The following is a 20,249-nucleotide window of genomic DNA, read 5'->3' as shown; positions in this document are numbered from 1 at the left end:
CCGCAAAATTATTTTACACGAAGCTATTGAAAGCCAGCAAAAATGAGATAAAGTTATGTAACAATGAAGGATGATAAAATAAGATCTTATTTGCTTTCGTAAAATCGCAATAACGAAAAGGTCTAGATAATTTTATCAAGTCTCTGTTTTCTCTTAGTTCATAATTGCGAAATGTGATACGTTGAAGTTATTTTCGTAATTGTCGCTTATTCCGCTTATTTTTACTTTCTTCAAGGCTGGAAACAGTGATGTTAACGAAGACGCTGACACCGAGCAAATCCGACAGGCTGGGATCTCTGTTTACCAACGGGTTGAAGCCTGGCATGGTGATAGCGATACTGGTGGCTCTCTTGGCAGTTCTTTACGTATCGGCGGCTCTAATGATGATGCGTATTGACAGGCTGCACACCGCTTATTTAAACCACCCCCTCGTCTCGCCGGAACGCTTCACGCAGGATCGGCTGTTGCACTATCTTAACACGAATCTGGATCAAATAGTAAAGGTAAATTGCCCCAGGAAGTGATGGTTTGTGATCACGATGGATTTGATCACCGACACACATCGTACTATCCGAATAACGAAGTGCAAATTCGAATAACACTGTTGCAGTGAAGTCTGTTCGAACTTAATAAATAAATTGTTTTTTAAATGTAATGTCTGCAAATTAAATTAACTAAGTTTATTCAATTAAATTAAATAAGTTTTATTCCTTTAAAAAATAATTACGAACTGGAAATGACTATGTAATAATATTCGGCCTCATTAAATAGTGTTTTTAATTTATTCTTAAATTAAGTGACTTTATTGAGTTTATTGAGTTTTTATTTATTGATGGTTTAAATAAATTTTTTTTATTACTTTAAAAAGTACAAGCTGGAAACACACACACAATAACTTGTATATTTTCTCTTACATTTCTTACATCATTTTACTTTCTTCTAAAATTAAGATAGATAAATTTATGAGTAATTCTGATTGCGTAATAGGTGTCAGGTGTTTGGATTTTATCGATACTTGAAAATCAAAGATAGTCGGGAAAGACCAGGTGTGGTTGATGGCGGTGTCTAATCAAATAGTTTAAGTGACTAACTGTGTCATATTCTTTTAATACGAGAAAAATATGTTTGTTTGTAGGTGCGGCAGAGTCTGCAGACGCTATCGCAGCAGTTTGTAGCGATGAGCCAGGGTGGTGGCCAGGGGCCGGCCGGCGGCGTGGTGGAACCGGAAGATGCGCCGAGTTAGCCCTCGACGATGGAACGCGATTTAATTCAGCTAAAAAATAACACGGGGCCCCGTCGCCCCGCCGGCGCGCGTAGCATCGCCTCGTGAACGACGACCGTATTCGTCGTCGTCATCATTGTCTTCGTCGTCGCCGCGCTAGTTCGTCGGCGACCCGCGAGGGTCGATCCCACGCATAGTCATCGCGCGATCGTCCCTCCGAATAGGAGTTATTGTCGTTCTAGTACCTAGACTTCCGCGGGAGTTTAGAGAGGCAGCCGCGTCTCGTGAAACGAGAGAGATCCGCGCATCCCGAGCGCGGGAATGAATATCCCTTTTCGAGCGAACCTTGAAGCGAACCTGGAGCGGCCGCGCGAATTAGAACTGATTGTGAGCGCTTGCAGATTATAGGCTGTTCTGACAGAAACATACATATATGCATAAAAAAAGATACCTCAGTCACACATATACGAACACACATATAGAGAGAAAATCGAAGGTGAGTGCGCGGCGGGCGAAGGAATTTCTGCTTTTTTTTTCCTTTTCTTTTTTGAACTACTAGTCACGTGTGTACCTAAGTCCCGGGGTACGACAAGAGAAACAGAATGAACAAAATGGTATATGTATATATACATACATATAGTATATATAAACAGTTATATACATATAAAGTATCTATACATACAAATATAGATTAACAACGCATACTTCGCGATTACTTGTTCGTTAATTATGTATTTCGAGCTAGTCGGGCACTACTCAATCACCGCTGCTATATATATGATATATTAAAAAAGATCGACACAATGTTATATAGCATCACAAATGGGTAATCTTATCTCGATGTAGCGCGCGATACACGGCGCCGTGCGACGATACTTCACCGAGAGACGATGAAGTATCTACCGAGATATAATAGAGGAGCTCGCTTTCCTTATCCGCCATTAGCTCTTTCAGTACCTGCCTTAAACCTGCATTTAATAATGATACAAAAATTGAAGAAAAACAAACTCCACGATGTATCCCTTGGCCCCGCCACGTTCTCGTCGTCTCGCGATCTCGATGAGACTATTTCAAGTTTCTGTCACTCAACAAAATTTCGATGAAACGCTATTTGGGAGATAATTCGTGGCGTTCTATGTTAATTAAGCAACGAAACTACAACCGTAAGCGTTGAATATTATTGAAGGAAAGGGTAACGACACCTCTCTATAGTTTGAAGCTTGACGGCCAGGTTCTTAAAAAATATACCCGATTCTCTTCTGTTATCGCAAAGTAGATTCTTCAATTAACAAAGCTTTTGGTTTTTTAAAAACTTTTCTAATTGAAGAAAAGTGTGATTTTGTAGTTATTTGCTGACATCATTCAATGTGACATTATTTACGTAAATCTCAATGTTTACAGACTTTACAGACCGTAGCGTAAACTAAACTATAATACATTACAAATAGAAAAAGGGATTTTTAACAAATTCAAATGAGAGTTGAAATGGACGAAGACTCTTGCTTAAATATTAGCATTTGCATATTTGTATCCCCACGACGAGCGTAAGGGAATATTTACTTAATGACAGTTAAAGTTAAGCGAACACACTGATGAACACCGGCTGTAAAATTGCGTTGATTTAACAAGAGGAAGGTGCTAATGTCCCTATATTTAGTTCGGTACTGAAAGGGTTAAGTTGCGCAGCTCGAATGGACCCGGAGATACGAGAGAGAGAGAGAGTGAGAGTGAGAGAGAGAAAGAGAGAGAATCCGTATTTTCTCTTGCGTGACTGTTCCTATTGCATGCTCTCGATTGTTTCTGGAAGTAAAGACGACGTATATCTTCTGGATTCGATCACGCAAGTCGTTTATGTCGAAAGTGACTCTATTTCGACAAACTATTTAGACAAACTTTGAGAATCTTGAAACGTACAAGAGCATCGATTTGTTGTGTCTCACTTAATTCATTTATGCTTAACTGATCGTTAATAATTTATTTGATACAAAATATGTGACTAAATTAATTTTAATTTTATTTATTTCTTATAGTGATTTTATTTTTAATGATTATTTTTAACACACATCTAATGCTTATAAGATATTAAAGATCTGAAAAACATAACGGGATCTATGTTAAATATTTTTTATAATTTTATAATTATTTATTCGAAACCTTGAGAAGGTTTTTTTTAGGAAAATGTTAAAAATTATTTCCACTTGGGTGAATTTTTATTCTCTAAATTATATTGATAAGAAAATTACGTTTATCGAAATTTCTCGGCATATATAGATTTGATTAAATTCTGGACAGAGGAGCAATTTCGGGCATAAATGAATTAAGTTTGTCGCGTTTCAAAGCTTGCTGCCGTACTTTCGAGATGAACGACTCGCGCGCGAAAGTGCTGGCGAAATATTTCATCATTTACTCGAACAAATTCCGAAATCGTTGCACTTTCCGACGGAACGAGGAATGTTAAAAAAGAAAGAAACGTTATTATATTTGCGATTATAATATGGGAGACGAGAGGGTGGAGGTTTGACTGTGATAATAGGATCGTGAATGAGCGCTCGCAGAGGCACGACCGCGCTTAACTCTTTACCGCGCGAATCTTCGTTTCCGCAAAATAGAGAGAAGAACGTTAAGAAGAAAAAAAAGGAAAATACAGGAAATATGCGGTTTGTGTAATATATTATATACGGCGCAGTAAGGAGATCGTTTTTATGGTTTCCTTTTTGCTCGGAAACGAAGGAAGGAGGCAATTGATAAGCGCGATCGTTCTCCCTTCGAGCTCAATATGGGATCTAAGAGAAGTGCTGTTATATTAATTAACTATATTTATAAGAGTGTAAAGAGAGAGAGAGAGAGAGAGAGAGAGAAAGAGGAAAATCCCTTAAATGTTATTTTCTACGTTGGTACATTGTTTAATAATTAATTATACTGATGGGATATACAAACGGTATTGCGGTATTACTTTAAGTTTCGACCTTTTTATTGGACATTACCATTACTGTTACCAATTTTTCTGTTATCGCTTGACTACGTTAAATACGTTAATTATTACTCGCGCAGAGAGATGAAGCGAGTACAACGCGACACGATCAAACGCGACTTGACAACTTATTTATTCTCTTCCGATTTCCTCTCGAAAACATCGTGAAAACGTGGGACGGGGCAAGCAGTATTCCTTTCGCGTGTCCGGATTCGAAATGTGCGACTCGACTTCGCGCGCGATGAATATTCCGTCGGCGCGAAAACATATGCGAAAACAGTTTGGCCGTAAATAGAAGCGTATCGACCGACACGTGTCGTTGCTGACGACTCATTAAGAAGCGGAAGCGTATTCCGATACACGCGCCAGAAAACTCGAGCACACGCACGAGAAGCAGAATTGTAAATCGCTTTGCCGGAAAACCTTCAAACGAGATTTTACAAGCCCGATCTGTTGTACATTGTCACACATGATGAACCCTTGGAACTTATAAACACGATCTTTCGATCCACATCGCATACGTGGAGAGATCAGTTTTAAGACTCGTTTTGTCATCCGAGTAATAAAGTAGATTACCAATTAGCCGATGTCTCAGCAAGAACTGAACCGTAGATAAACTATCTGCAAGAAGTGGGGGATTAAAATGAGTCAACAGCAATGTATTTAGCAAAATTAAAATCTCATCTTTTCGTAAATCGAAATTAGATTTTCAACTAAGGAAAATGAATTTTTGTTGGCTGTTTTTAATTTATATTGCGGACATATTGCTGGAATGAGATTGCTCCCTTCCAAGCATAGATAATTATAATTGAATAATGCTATAAACATATATTTCAGGACATTATTTGAAACTTAGTAAAAAAATAAATATATAAGAAGATTATTATTCAAGTTTTGACAAATTTGATAGACAAATAGCACAATGTTTAACATTTGACATCCAACAAAGAATAAGAAAGATAATAAGGTTCTTATTATTCTTATTACTTTTTATTAGTTTCTTTTTATATAGTGATAAATTGAATCTGACGGAGCAATCTCATAACGGAAATCAACGACGATCGGTTATGAGAGAAATTAGGAAAGGACGTCGAGACGTTTTGCGAGGATCGTATAGCCAATAAACGCGACAGCCAAGTCCTGTGCCAAATTTGGTAAAAATTGAGTGAAATGTCTTTAACGAAGACACGATTGTTCCTGTCGATTGTCGTGCGCTCGTACAGCTTTTCCGCCACATTAGGGAGTCGATGTTAAAAAAACCTGCTACCTAGAGGAAAGTTATGTCGAATATCGAGAATCGTTTCAAATAATGGAGCGGCAGTTATTGGTCACCGATTTGTGATCATCCACAGGAAATTGAATTTTCGACGAAACAATTATCTGTTGTATAATAATTGTTTCCCGATACGGATAATTTCTAATTGAAAAGATTGTTTGCCGTATATTTCAGTATTCATAACAAACCTAGATTTTTTTAAAGAATTGTTAAATTTGAAAAATTGACAAAATTTATACAGGAAATTTACTCTGGCAAAATTATGATTCAGATTTTAACTTGAATAGGCATATAATTTTAAAAAGTTTCTTTCAACTTGTTTTTATGATCTCTTGTTTTATATAAAGAATATATATATTAAGTATTTTGTTATTGGTAATTTTGTCAGTTTTCTGTGAGTGATAGCAGATTAATGATCATCATCGTATGAATCTGCGACACGAAGGGCATTTTTCCCGCGTGAACAACGCAACCCTTAGAGACCGCGATGAAGCGTGAGAGATGATGATTGAGAGAGAAAATGCGAAGCACACAAGACGATGAAATCCCCGATCCGGAAATTACCTGAAGCGAATGTTGGGTTAGTTAATTGTATTACGTAGTCGATAGTAATCTATTCCTCGTTCTTGTTTACATATGACTGCTACTTGCCTTATCATAATGTTTTTAGACATTTTAGATGGGTGCTCAACACACACGGTCCGTTTATTTAAGGATATATACGAGTGTGTATGTGTTGCGAGATTGATGTCGAAGGAGTGCGTTTCGCGTATCGCCGAACGTGATTAAAGGTCTCTGTATATACTCGATTGGACATCTGAGATAGAAATTTTCAAATTCTGAGTAATATTCATGATGGGCAGCTAAAGCAGGGATTATTTTCTCTGTGCAATATAATATATAATTTACATCCTCAAAATTTTATATAAATTTCTATTATTGAATTTTCTTATTGCTTTTTTGTATGTTTTTAAAAATAAATTTGTTTTTTTTTTGTATAAAAATGTCAAATTACTTATTTTATGAAACAGAAAGTAAAAAAAAATCAGATAGAAAGTGTTACATTTTCCTTAAAATCTTTCGTCTGTGGAGCTTAATTGCGAAAGATATTGGGCGAGAGACCTTTAAACGCGATACTCAAAATGCACAATTGAAGGGCATATTTGTTAACGATGAAATTACACGATCGCAAAGAGGGAAAGAGATTCGTGCCCGCAATTATCGGATCTCGCAATTATTGAGCGCACGCGAGGAATCGCGTGGCGGGAGAGAATCCAAAAACAACTACAGACCAATAATTTACTACGTAATTTGTGTAGCTCGATACACAGGATGCAAATAAATTTGTGAAAACATCAAGCCGTCGTACAAACATTCACCTCACCCCCGGGTTACGTTCCGTTTCCTTCTACGCAGGCATTTCCCATTTCAGCGATTAATTTGCAGACTGACCGCAACGTCCACCACCCACGAGAGCCTGCGGTTTATCGAGTTAATTACCGCTGCATCGCAAGTCGATAAGATACGTCCGTCTAATTAGAGATTTTATTTCGAACGAATAATTTCAAATTAACTTTTTAGGATCAGAAGAACTGTATTTGTTGGCATTTTAAATGACGATTGCCATTCTACATATGTCGCACCCCTAGAAGAATACTGTCACAACTCAACAATTCACAATTCTCAGGAGAAAGAAAAAAATTTAATTCAATTTTTTTGAATTGTGAAATAACTATAATGCAATTACGATGACGTTTGTTTTGTTATAATGAAACTTGTACTGTTTCTTGAAGAGGTCTGCCATGATTCACTTCTCAATTCACTTATGACTTATGACACTTTCATCCAGGAAACCACAATATAACCGGTTTAAAAGAATAATGACGGTGTCCCGTGCAACGAATTTCGCATGTATAAACTTGTGATACTATTATAGCATATAAATAACATTTTAGACATACTTTTTATAGACTTAACTCAAAATCGAATTTGAGTTGATAGTAGGGGTGCGATGTCTTAAAATGTGAAGTAATAACTATTTTTTTTTTTCAGATTTGAATAATATGTACAGACGCCAAAAAAAGGATAGTCGAAAAATTAAATTAATCATTAAAAAAAATCTGTTTAAGTAATTTTTATAATATTCGTAAATATAATTAAAGACATGCATTAAAAACACAAAGTTAATCCTATTTTTATCTCGTAATAGAAAGATGTTCTCTGCAGTTTTGATGGAAATCGAAATATTTTCCATCTCTCGAAAGTTATATTTGATAAATCATTTCATTTTGAGTCATAAATAAATATTTAAGCGGTAAAATTTATCAATTTTTCATTTCCGTTCATAAACATAAAGTCGCGCGTTTTGAGTTCATATCGACTCGTTCACTCAGAGATCTAAATGCTACACGCGATTATTGCTGTAGTGGGGACTTTGCGGTTACTCCGTAGAGGAAGCTGTATCTCATATAAGACGTGGGACGCGTTTACGAACGTCAGTGCGTTTGCGGTGTAACTTGTAAATTGATTGTCGTTCGTGGTTGTTCTGTTTCGCGGTTTCTTCAGCCGTTGATTTGTAACATAAGTGATTTTAAGGTAAGTTCAAATTTTATGTCTTTCATATAATAAGCCGACTAAGAGAGATTGGAAGCAAGAAACGATGATATGGCTTAACGATAAAATTAATTAAACATATATAATAAAATTGATTGCTGCAACAGCATTAAAAGATGGCAAGCACATTTACGACCAATAAAATATGTACTTATTAAATCTTAATTGTATATTACAAATCGTTATATTTTATATTGAAATTAATTTGTATAAACGATGTTGTCCAATGGAATTATTACCGATCTAAATTTTTTTACATCAATTTTTTGATTCCGTTCCCTATTAGTTTTATCTATTTTATTAATTAACATAAAAAAATTAGTCACGTATTTATATAATCATATATATATACAAAGAATAATATATAAAGCAAACTATATTATTTATTATACGTTTCAAGTTAATTTCGTGCTAAACTGATTTACTTGAATTATTTAAATTTATTCACTTTCTATGGAAAAATATGAAAGATTAACCAGAGATTTAGTTTTTTTTTATCTCCATTCTCCGAATATCACTCGCATTTTAAAATCTTGTTTATCTATTCGTCCCGTTTTAATTATTTATAGCATTATTGGTGACAGTGCTGTTTATTATCAAACTGAGGTCCACTCATAAAAAGACCAAGACATCTTATTCGATTACGATATCACGAAATACAACTCGCTTTCAAAACAAGACGAAGAAACGTTGTGGCTTGCGCAACACAATTTATTCAAATAAGGGGGGGGGGGAATCGTCTCGAAATACCGGTTCCATTTCTACAACCGATATAATAATAATGTACGAGTGGTTTTCACGGTAATTCACCGGATGGTCGAGAATGTGTGAGCCACGCGCGGCATGTATACCGCGATACAGGTGGAATCCCGCATTTCACCTGCGCGGTGATCCGATCCGCGGGTGAATCAGCGATCGAGGATCGAGGTCGCTTGACGCCGCCGCTCGATCGATCGCCCCTTTACGGGACACGGATTACGCGGATTACGCACTCGGAATTTTTCCCGAACTTTTATGCAATGCCACCGGGTGAATCAACGACGGATATGGACCACTCATGCGATCCGACAATGAGGACACATCCCGGTTACAGCCTCGCTGTAGCCAATACCTGGGAATGAGGTTGCAGAATTGCGATCGATGCACCGAATCATACCTCACTTCCGTACATAATCAATATCTTTAACATGACTGTTGATTTCTAACAAGAAGATTCATATCTCTCTCAACACATATATACTATACAATCTTGCGTGGACATTTTATTAAACTTTAAAATAATTATAATATCACTGATAATTAAAAAAATTTAGGGATTAGAGTTTTCAGAGGAAGGACTAGTTCTCAAAATTTCCAAAACACATTCTGTTTTAAGAAAATAAATTTTTATAAGTTAAGGTGATCCTAAAGCCGTCTGTAATACCGGTTTTTTTCTTAACACATATCTTTATATTGGCTTTATGGATTTAAAAATCCTTCTCCAAAGTTAAAGTACGCATCAAAATCTAGGTCATGGTGGTCGAATTTATATCGAAAACGAAAAAAAAATTAATATTTTTTGGTATTAATTTTTTTTCGTTTTCGATATAAATTCGACCACCATGACCTAGATTTTGATGCGTACTTTAACTTTGGAGAAGGATTTTTAAATCCATAAAGCCAATAAAAATATATGCGTTAAGAAAAAAAACCGATATTATAGACGGCTTTAGAATCACCTTAATATAATCTCGTAAGACATTTGATAATTTATCTGATCTCTTCAGATGTCATTCGAGGAGCCGCTGATAGTTGAAGCGGTGTACTTGTACGAGAAGGAGAATGCCGAGACCCATCGCACCTTCAATTTTGAAATGGTCCACCAGGATCCCGCGATTCCCGTCCTCCGACGAGGACAGGCCTTCCACATGGCTCTGAGATTCAACCGCGAGTACGTGGACGAAACCGACATCGTCCGGCTGCTCTTCAGCTTCGGCCCGAACCCCAACGTGCTACGGGGCACCAGGGGAGTGAACACGGTCACCAGCAGGGAGACTTACCTGACCGATTTGGAGGCTTGGGGCGTTCGCATGATCGGCGCTCAAGACGGCGATCTGTCCGTCGAGGTCAGAAGTCCGATCGACAGTCCCGTCGGCGTGTGGCAATTGAACGTGGAGACCAACACCCTCGGTAGAAGACAAGCGCCGAATACTTACAGCTATGATAAAGATATCTATTTACTCTTCAATCCGTGGCTGAAAGGTACGCAAGCTCAATCAACAACAAACAGGACGTTTAAAGATATCGCGGAATTTAAATCTGATAATCTCAGCGATATATCTGATAATCTTCTAAATGATTGTTCTCATTTTTAAATAATTATGAAATATTTAAAAAATGTAATTAAATATATTAAATGTAATGTAGAGGATTTGGTGTATATGGAGGACGACCAACTGCTCGACGAGTACATTCTCAATGACGTCGGGAAGATATGGGTGGGTCCATGGGGTAGCTCCCGTGGCAGAGAATGGGTATTTGGGCAATTCGACGCGTGTGTGCTACCGGCTTGTCAGTTGTTGCTCGAGAGATCCGGTATCAAGGCGATTTCCAGGGGCGACCCGGTCAGAATGGCTCGGGCGATCTCGAGAATCGTAATATATCCTTACTTTATTTCAAACTTATTTTAGGATTGGCAATGGCATTCGAATTATTACGAATTTGCTCAGAATTACAAGTAATCTAATAATTCGGTTTTATGATTATTAATTAAATCAGGATGTATCGCATGATTAGTTATTCTTATTCCAACTGAAATAATTAGAAACGAAAATATCACGACGTTTAGTTTATTTTCAAACTCGGCTATATATAGCACTTCTTTTTTCACTTAAATTATCTTTAAATCGAAATCAAGTACAATTTCCTTTTCCACTGTTTTTAGATAAACTCTAACGACGATAAGGGTGTGATAACCGGCCGCTGGGACGGCGATTACAGCGACGGCACCGCGCCGTCCGGCTGGACCGGAAGCGTGCCCATCCTCGAGCAGTTCTGGGAGACCGGCAATGAGGTAAAATACGGTCAATGCTGGGTCTTCGCCGGGGTCGTCACCACGGTGTGTCGCGCCCTGGGGATCCCGTCGAGAGTGGTGTCCAATCTGGTATCGGCCCACGACGCCAATGCCTCGCTATCGGTGGATCGTTACTACGATCTAAATAACGAGGAACTCGAGTACGACCCGAACAACCCCATGGGCGAGGACTCCATCTGGAATTACCACGTGTGGAACGACGTGTGGATGGCGAGACCGGATCTCCCCAAGGGTTACGGAGGCTGGCAGGCCATCGATGCCACTCCTCAGGAACAATCAAGCGACTTTTATCAATGTGGGCCGGCGTCAGTGGAGGCCATCAAGGAGGGTGCCGTCGGTTACAATTACGACGTGACCTTTATGGTAGCGTCCGTGAACGCGGATCTAATGAGATGGAAGGAGGACCCGGAGAGCGACCTGGGATATTCCAAGATCGACTGCAACAAGTATCAGTAAGTACACATCAGTAGTTTTCCGTTCGTTGAAAATAACGTTGTATTCTTTGAGGAAAATCCTCTTGGGATATAATTTTATTAAAGTTGTCATTAAATTATATTCAAAATTTAATATATTCATTAATGTAAAAAAGAGAAAATTGAGGGAAATCGTGAAGCGGATAATAGATTCTTTGCCAATATTTGTTAAAATATTATACTGAAAATTTGTATTGACAAATTACTGTAAAATATACTGTATTATAGAGAAAATCACATTCATTTATCAAAATTTGATAGGATTATATTTTATCTGAATTTAAATTGCAAATTTAAATTTATGAGTTTGTCAAACTAAATTTCTCGCACCGTTGAATATTACCGTGACAAATAAGCAATTATTTAATCAGCACTCTCGCGCGGAATCGTAGAATAATTAATGCCCCTCGAGAGCCTGTCCCAAAGAACATCTCTCTACGTTTCATTCGATATTTTTTTGTGATGATTTCATTCGCTGATCATTCATGCGGTACAAGCAAATTCGTCGCGGACGGAAATAGCTATGACAGCTACATATGAAGCGTGAAATACATAAAAGCGAGTCGGACGAGTGAACGACGGGTGTACCAGCGACGAAAACGGAAAAGCGCCGAGCCTTTTGCGCTATTTGCCGATCCTGCGATTCGCAATTACATCGTCCTTCGACGCGTCATAAAGCATGAATAATTGTGTACTCGCGATTTCCATAATTTCCGCGACGCCGAGGCATATCTACGCCGGCGAACATAGATAATGCAAAGCGCAAGCATAAATATGACAGACTTGACGGTCGATTCGTTTAAGTTGCAAACGATGAACGTCTCCGCGTAATGGATTATATCTATTATTCCGTACATTATTGTTTCTCACGCCTATCTCGTCATGGGAGTTTCCAGAAACTCCACTTATATATTCTTTCTCTATGATTTTTAGTACTAATTAATAATCCATGTTATGTATTAATTATCAAGTCATTCCATATTTCTCACTTTTCTTCTCATCGTAAAAAGCAATAATTGCTGATCCTGAATAATAAAAAGGACCTCGGCACGTTTTGCGCATGCTGAAAATCAAATGCAAAAATCAAATTATCTTCGCAGCATCGGCCGAATGATTCTAACAAAGGCGCCATGGATCTTCGATCCTAATGGAGACAAGGATAGACAGGACATAACGTCGGTTTACAAAGCCAAGGAAGGTAAACGATGCAAGCAAATTGCCTTCACTCCGACGATCCATATTCTATTATAAATTTACCCCTAACACGACCAGTGAAAGTATTTGGAAATTTTCAGTAAAATTTGGATTATATTTCCATTATTTGCAATATTAATTCATAATTCATGTTACGTTAATTCGAGTCACTCCATATTTTTCGTCCTCTTCTTACACGGCTGACTGTAAGCTCGATTTATCTTTGACCGACTTTTAGGCACCGAGGTCGAGAGGTTGACCCTGTACAGGGCGGTGCGCAGCACCGAGATGGCGAAGAGATTCTACTCGCTGCCATCGCCGGGTAAAGAGGACGTCGAGTTTGATCTTATCGAGCTCGAACGCGTCAATATCGGCGAGCCGTTCGCCGTGACCGTGAACATCAAGAACAAGTCCGACGAGACGCGCACCATTCAGGCCATCCTGTCAGCCGGCAGCGTTTATTATAACGGAGTTAAGGCGAATCTGGTGAAGAGAGCGTCCGGCGATTTTGTGCTTCAACCGAACGCCGGTGAGAATTGTTTATTTTTTTTTTCTCAAACGCGCTCGCGGCAAGAGTCATTTAATGCCGCTGGAAATAAATGCTGCATTAATGTTAGAAGTAGATAGACAAAACGGTCATTTGTCAAAGCGCCGATAATTCTTGAATCGTAATTAAGTAATCGAAGCTGAAGGATTATGAGTTTAAGCAAGGCCGCAAGTAGACAAATGATTTTTTAATTATAATGTTGTAATGGGATTTTAATCTATAAGGGGACTCGACGTTTACAAATTATTTAATATTGAAAATGGACAAAGTCGGTAAATTTGGCACATAAAGCATTAAATTCGCAACGTTCAATTCGTTTTATTTCCAGAACTAATGCTAATGTTCTATCATCAACGAGAAAAGCGACTGATTAGCTTGGTTAATTTTGTCTTCGGAATTCCTAGGTGATGATATAATTTAATGGGTAATCAGCGAATAAGAAAAAATCGTGTAACTTTTTACTGCGTCGTTATCTAACTTCTTTGCTAATTGCCGCAAAAATAAACTACGCCATCTGTAATGTGTAATTTTTATGTTTAGATCATAATATTCTCAATTTAATCCATTACAGTGGAACAATTAAGGCTCAGTGTGACGGTGGACGATTACCTAGACAAGCTGGTGGAGTATTGCATTATGAAGTTATATTGTATTGCCACGGTCAAGGAAACCCGGCAAACTTGGGCAGACGAGGATGACTTTCAGGTTTTAAAGCCGAATATCGATGTCAAGGTATTGTATAAGAAAAACCAATCAAACTGGGATTTTTTCAAAATATAGACTTCACGTTATTTATCCAGTTTTTACACGTAAAAATATCTGAAGATTTTTCTCTCGCTAAAGAAACTATCTCCGAACTATTTCTGACGTTGTAGATCGAAGGTGAACCAGCAGTTGGAAAACCATCGACCATCACGTTGAGTTTTAAGAACCCTTTGAAGAGGATTCTGACCAATTGCCAGTTCAACTATGCCGGGCCCGGTCTCTCCAGGAACAAGACCTTGGCCTTCAGGGACGTCGGGCCCGAGGAGGACGTTTACGTGGAGCATCAGCTCGTGCCGCAAAAGTCCGGAGAGCAGAAGATAATCGCCACTTTCACTTCGAAAGAATTGGTCGACATCACTGGTTGCGCAACCGTTGACGTCCTTGATGCCGAATGAATGGCTACGTGATGATTCGAGTTTATTTTCAAATGTAACATATCGCTAAGAACGCCAGGTGCATCTGGTTGAATCATATCTGATCCGCGTGATAACGTAGATAAGAATTTCAGCTTTATCTGGATATTATACTACGTGAATAATGTTTAAGCAACGATTTTTACAAATTTGTCTCTCATAAACAATTTATCAATTTCGAATATTATTTGTAGTAGATATTAATCACGGTGCGGTCTCGCTTCGCGTATACTTGGCGTAAGACACTACTGTGTCTCTTGATTTCAATAATATATGTAATAATGAGACTTTATTGAAAATAGTACGTGTATGAAATTGATGAGAAGTTAGCATTTTTAACATGCAGGATATATTATCGAACTAGCGTGCCGAAATAAATAGTTCAACCTTTTTTTTCCTTCCAGTATTAACCTTTTTATTGTTACACAGACGTTTTACAGAGTTTCTTTGTTACTTTGCGGGAGAAACTTTTCGACAATGCATTTTTTTTTAAGTTTTCGTAAGTTTATACTTTTATATAACGCAAAATGTCCAATAAATGGATATATCTATAAAATAAAATAAAATGCCTACAAATACAATAAAAAAATATAACATGTACAGGGAATATATTTATTGAAACCAAAGGGAACACAACTTAAACGAATATCAACGAAATCAATATTATACTATGCAGAGTCAAAAACATATAATGTAGATTACAGAGAGATTACTTTGTTGAGTCACATCGGAACGAAAATTGTAAAAAGCAAAACACTACAGTGCAGACGATGCAATAAATAAGAGGCAACAGATTTTCACGCGATATAAGGCAAGTTTCTTTAATCGCCACAGGAAGTGCCAAAGTATTATTAGTCGCTCCTTTCGTTCCAAAATTTTCGTTACTTCTATTTCTCCTCGATTGTATTTCTGTCAATATTTGTATTAGATACTCCGTGTCTTCGGAATCAGAACTTTCGTTTAAAGTCGACCTCGCTCGTTTATTTTCTGGAAGAACGTTATTTTCTTCTTCCTGGTCTATTCCGAAATAATCCTCTTTCGATGATCTCGAAAAACTTTCGAATTCGCATATTCGATCGGAACTACTGCCGCGCGACGAGTACGTTGAGAATCCGTCGAAATCTTCACCGTTGTTCGCGAGGTGACACATCCCTTCGTATTCCAATTTTATCTTATCTTCATTTTCGCGACTTGTGAAATCTTGTGTATGTATCCCGGGACAATGCCGATCATCTCGGAACTCTGACGTTTCGTAATCTTCGACCGTTTCCTCATTTCGTTTCCCAGATTCCTTCGACGTTAAATTTCTATGATATATAATGACTGCCTCGTGAAGATTGCGCGCGCGCTCTGCCGCGAGCTCAAAAGCAGCCATTACGTCGCTTGGTATACCGTCAACTTTCAATTCCGACGTGACCGTATCTTCGTACTGGACGTCGTTTTCGGGATATTTCGTGATATCCTCGGAAGAGTGAGACACATTACAATCGTCGATCATTAGTGATGGAGATCTTGTTAAAGATAGATTATTTACTGAAGTACTACTTGCGCCGTGATTATTGGAGCATTTTGTGGATTCCTGTTTATCGTTGTCAGTGTCTGTTTTATCGTCAGAATTTTCAAGCAACTTTAAAGAAATTTGGTAAGCTTCCTCTTGTATAATCTTTTCTACTTTTCTAACAGTATTATTTGTCGTTTTTGCTGCAATTTCCATGCTCTCATAATTTTCTAATTTTACGCTCATCTGTGTATTTAATGTCTCTTTGCAGCCGCTGAGCGGAAGTTCCCTGTTTTCATTAGTATCTTCACTTTCAACATTAATTTCAATATGTTTAACAGGCGAATACTCCGTATGAATTAGACCATCTAAAGTTGATTTATCTTCAATTGTACCTGGATCAATCTCTGTTACCGAATTTGTCAAGTCTATCAGATCGCAGGAAGGCTCCGTATGAATTGGACCATCTAAAGTTGATTTATCCTCAATCGTGGCTGGATCAACTTCTGTTTTCGAATTTATAAAGTCCATCAGATCGCAGGAAACTTCCACATCATTATAAACGACATTAGAAGTATTGCATCCAATTTCAACTACATTTCTGTTACAACTTGGCGATGTTTGCGTCGCGACGATTCGAGTCAATTTCAAAATTTCCTTCAGATCTTGGTCCTCTTCAGCGTCAATTTCTTGATCAGAAGGGAGATGTAATTCCGTCTGCGTGCAGATTGATCTTCGAGAAGGTTGATCAACTTCATCCAAGTTTACATCTTTCGTAAACATATGTGGTTCGTTATTTTTCAAGGAAATGTCGTGATTTGGCGACGTTTCGATCTCATTGTCGTCTTTCTCGTGATCGAAGTTATTCACAGCGTTTTCCTCCGCGTCTTCGTCTTCTCTTGCGCTATCGTTGATGATCTTTCTCAATGTGTGGATTACTTCCAAAGTTCTTGCTCTCTTGCCACGAGTCAGGGTGGACGCAGTATGCTGCTCAACATTCGAATTCGAGGATCCTTTCAGCATAATTGGTCGCGTTTGACAATGTCGCGATTTCGATTTCGATAGAATTGGGTTTACGTCGTCGCGTTTATCTACAACTTTTGTGCCGATCTTCGTTCTCGACCATCTCTTCTTCGGCAACGTTCCTCCGCTTTGCAGCCTCTGCCGCTGTTTCGTTTCCCTATAATAAAATTACCATTTATAAACGTTGTTATCTTAATGGAATTATATATGTCGAGGATAAACATCTCTTACGCGAGATGTTCGCAGATTTTCATCATGCGATTTGCGCGAGGGTCTCTGTTCTCTTTCATTGACATCTTGGACTGATTTGCTGATGTCGAGCTGCTCGTAGACTCGCTATTAGAGGCTCTAAAATTATAAATACAGAATGCATTAAATGCATAGAATACGAAATTGTTCGGAGTAGAAGTCATTTTACATATTTGTAAATATTTTTTAACCTATGATATTATTTTAAATGTCACCTTTTAAAAAAACATTTAATAATAATTATATACATAGATGGAAACAGTAAAAACATAAAAATTTAGAAATAAAGATAAAAACTATTCAGAAATTATACAGAATGTCACTAAGAAAGTTCGCTAGCTTCAGAATAGTTTGCACATATAGGATGATAGATACTTGAAAAGCAACTTCGTAAACATGTAAGATAGAAAATAGTAAAAAAAGCTATATATTACTCGACATGTTCAGACGACGAATGTTTGTTCCTCGACGAAGCGGTGGATTTTTCGGTTGACTGAAACGACTTCTGTGATATCGGTTGTAAAGACGTGGCGCTTTCCGTAGCCCAAGTTTTCGAGATGCCGGGTGGTTTCCAGGCTCGCTGATTAGAAGGGACATTCCTTTGAAGAGCACCCCTCTTCCGGGCAATCACATTGCCGTTCATAGCTAGCTTATTATTCGCTGACGAATTATCCTGCGGATTATTAATGTGTTTCGTGCTTTTAGAATTTTGTAAATCGGTACGACGCGCGCGGTCGACATCAACGTGTTCGTTCCCGGCTCTTCTGTTCGTCCAAAATTTCCGCGTACGTTTGCGATTCGTCGCGGCGTTTGGATTTTGCAGATGTACTTGCGTCTTGATCTCGGAGCAATCCTCGTTCGGAAAGTCGTCAGGTTTTTCTCCAGATTCTGTTCTGCGATGGTGAACTTCGACTTCGCAACGCGAGTCCGCAGGCTCCTCCTCGTCGCTCAAATGTAATTGGAGCTTATACGCGACGTCTACGATTGTACGATCTTCGGAAGAGACGCTAATACTTTCCGAATTGTCTCTCCCTGTACAGGTCGTTTCACCCTGAGAAGCATGTGAATTATCTGCGTGCTTTTCGGACTCGTCAATGACTTTTGTCAGTTCGCCGCGAAGAGTTCGGTTCGCCAGTTTAGCTGGACTGCCGGCGCATTTTTTGAGATCGTGGGAGACGTCTTTGATCAAATCGCTTCGAAGAGAAATGAAAGGATTCTCCAATCGACAATTTTTGATTAGTTCACTATCAGTAAGAAAAACGGTCGCACGACGGTCCCGCTGTTGCTTGAGGATCATTATCATCATCTGCATGCTTCTGCTCTGCTTCACGATGTTATTTCGTTTCTTGTGAATTCCGCTCGATCTGTGAACGACGTTTCCTTGCGGTCTCTTCAACCCACTCACATCTTTCATCGACGACGACGAATTCTGCTTCGATTTCATCGGCGTCCGTCTTTTCATCAAGGAAGACTGTGTGTGGCTGGCGAAATGTGGTCGGGTGTGCGTTTCGCTCGTGGCTATCCCGAGTTTCGGCATCTTTCTGTCTTGAAAAAAAAAAAAAAATTAGATGTAGAACAAAGAGATTGTCAGTTTCATATTTTTTCTCCTTAGTCGCATTTTTTAACCTTTTCTGCATTTACTTAAATTAAAACAAGTTCTTAGATATTGCTTCTTGCAGTTTTGATGTATAATTTTTTGTTCTCTTTTCTCTCTCTTTTCAAATTCTAAGAACATAGAAGAAAAGTTTTTATAGATATTTTCCATATTACGTACAGACACTGATGGATACAACTTAAAAAATTTTTGAAGAAATAGATATTATTAGAAGATTAAGATATCGATAAAGAGAGAGATATAAGTTGCTTTCCATTTATACTCAAGTGATCTGAGTCACTCAGTTATGTATTTTATACTCAGGTAAGATATGTCATTTTGTATTTACCTGCTTATTTTGATGACGAAGCTATCGCATAATAATACAGGTCCATAGCCTCACTTTTAATGTAAGTTTATTAGATTCATTAAAGCACATGGTCTCGATTGTGGATAAAAACTCAGTTGAATCTCAATGCCAGCATGCAAAAAGAACGTGTATTTAACTGAGTTATGACGTCACAAGTGAGAATTATCTGAGTTTTGATGTAAATGGAAAGCAACTTGTACAACAAATATCACCAAGACAGTACAAGATACTTTTGCAGTGTACATTGACTATCTGAAAAAAAGAGAGGAAAACAAGTACAATAGGGTTTACGTACGTATTTGAGTTCACTGTTACATAGGTTTTGATCTCCTAGAACAGAAGAATTCGCGCGATCGTGTGTAGATGCTCGTGGAAAGATTTACGCACGGGAAACGAATAAATCTGCACGGACACCTTGAAAATAACGAGTCAACTCATGACTACGTTACGCACTGTGATCCGTGATCCCGTAATTTGACATAAGCAAGCGGATTTGGAGACGCCTAACCGGCCTAACGTTAGGCAGATCGAAGCAGACTGTCGTTTGTTTTGGTATTGTTATGTTGATCTTCATGGACGTTGTTTGGGATCATTCGATACGCTGAATACGTATCGTCCTTTACCGAGATTAACCAATTGGCAGAAAGCAAGATAAAAATAGAGCCGGTTTACAATAATAAAACATTTATTTAGGTATGTAAAAAAAATTATCATTTACATTTAAATTATTGTAAATGGAATCATTTATTTTAATTTTTTTTAAATTAAATTAAATTTAATTTAAAGCGAACAGTGTAATAAATTGATAAATTATTGAAAAATGTTATTTATATAAAACTTGATAAAAAAAATTTGCATTTATTATTTGTCGTTATGCAGGATAGTTTAACCCTTTAAGGACGGGTATTTTTTAAGTATACTGTGGCTCATTTGCCACGTCCGTCCTTAAAAGATTAAGGATATTGACA

General features: G+C 38.0%; 3 protein-coding genes across 7 annotated transcripts in view; 2 read left to right on the top strand and 1 right to left on the bottom strand.

Annotated features, from left to right (window-relative positions):
* Window positions 1-6,828, top strand: part of LOC139770942 (uncharacterized) — a 65,331-nt gene extending 58,503 nt beyond the window's left edge. For all 3 annotated transcript variants that reach the window (XM_071703255.1, XM_071703256.1, XM_071703254.1), the window contains 2 exons: window positions 236-503; window positions 1,136-6,828. In XM_071703255.1, the coding sequence (XP_071559356.1) occupies window positions 236-503; window positions 1,136-1,243 (376 nt within the window). In that variant the 3' untranslated portion in view covers window positions 1,244-6,828. The remainder of the gene's footprint in view (window positions 1-235; window positions 504-1,135) is intronic.
* Window positions 6,829-7,904: 1,076 nt separating this feature from the next.
* On the top strand, window positions 7,905-15,147 carry LOC139770937 (hemocyte protein-glutamine gamma-glutamyltransferase). Its single transcript, XM_071703240.1, has 8 exons — window positions 7,905-8,064; window positions 9,849-10,323; window positions 10,489-10,715; window positions 11,006-11,607; window positions 12,729-12,826; window positions 13,061-13,351; window positions 13,941-14,101; window positions 14,245-15,147. Exons 2-8 carry the CDS (start codon window positions 9,849-9,851, stop codon window positions 14,527-14,529), a joined length of 2,139 nt encoding a protein of 712 aa, XP_071559341.1. The 5' UTR covers window positions 7,905-8,064; the 3' UTR covers window positions 14,530-15,147.
* On the bottom strand, window positions 14,936-19,835 carry LOC139770935 (uncharacterized). Of its 3 annotated transcripts, XM_071703235.1 has the most exons (5): window positions 19,735-19,835; window positions 19,261-19,533; window positions 17,752-18,862; window positions 17,300-17,416; window positions 14,936-17,225 (listed from the first exon to the last, which is right to left on the bottom strand). In XM_071703235.1, the coding sequence occupies exons 3-5, from the start codon at window positions 18,852-18,854 to the stop codon at window positions 15,257-15,259; spliced, it is 3,189 nt and encodes a 1,062-aa protein (XP_071559336.1). In that variant the 5' UTR covers window positions 18,855-18,862; window positions 19,261-19,533; window positions 19,735-19,835; the 3' UTR covers window positions 14,936-15,256. The 3 variants fall into 3 exon arrangements, with proteins under 3 accessions (XP_071559336.1, XP_071559335.1, XP_071559334.1); XM_071703234.1 differs by lacking the exon at window positions 19,261-19,533 and having other exon boundaries at window positions 19,577-19,835; XM_071703233.1 differs by lacking the exon at window positions 19,261-19,533 and having other exon boundaries at window positions 17,752-18,858; window positions 19,577-19,835.
* Window positions 19,836-20,249: the final 414 nt, after the last annotated feature.

The sequence above is a fragment of the Temnothorax nylanderi genome, unplaced genomic scaffold, assembly GCF_030848795.1.
Source record: "Temnothorax nylanderi isolate EJ_2023f unplaced genomic scaffold, tnyl_v1.0 TNYL_tig0035_pilon, whole genome shotgun sequence".
Classification (NCBI taxonomy): Eukaryota; Metazoa; Arthropoda; class Insecta; order Hymenoptera; family Formicidae; genus Temnothorax; species Temnothorax nylanderi.
Note: the sequence above shows the minus strand (reverse complement) of the source record. Positions and strands in the feature narration are given on the sequence as shown.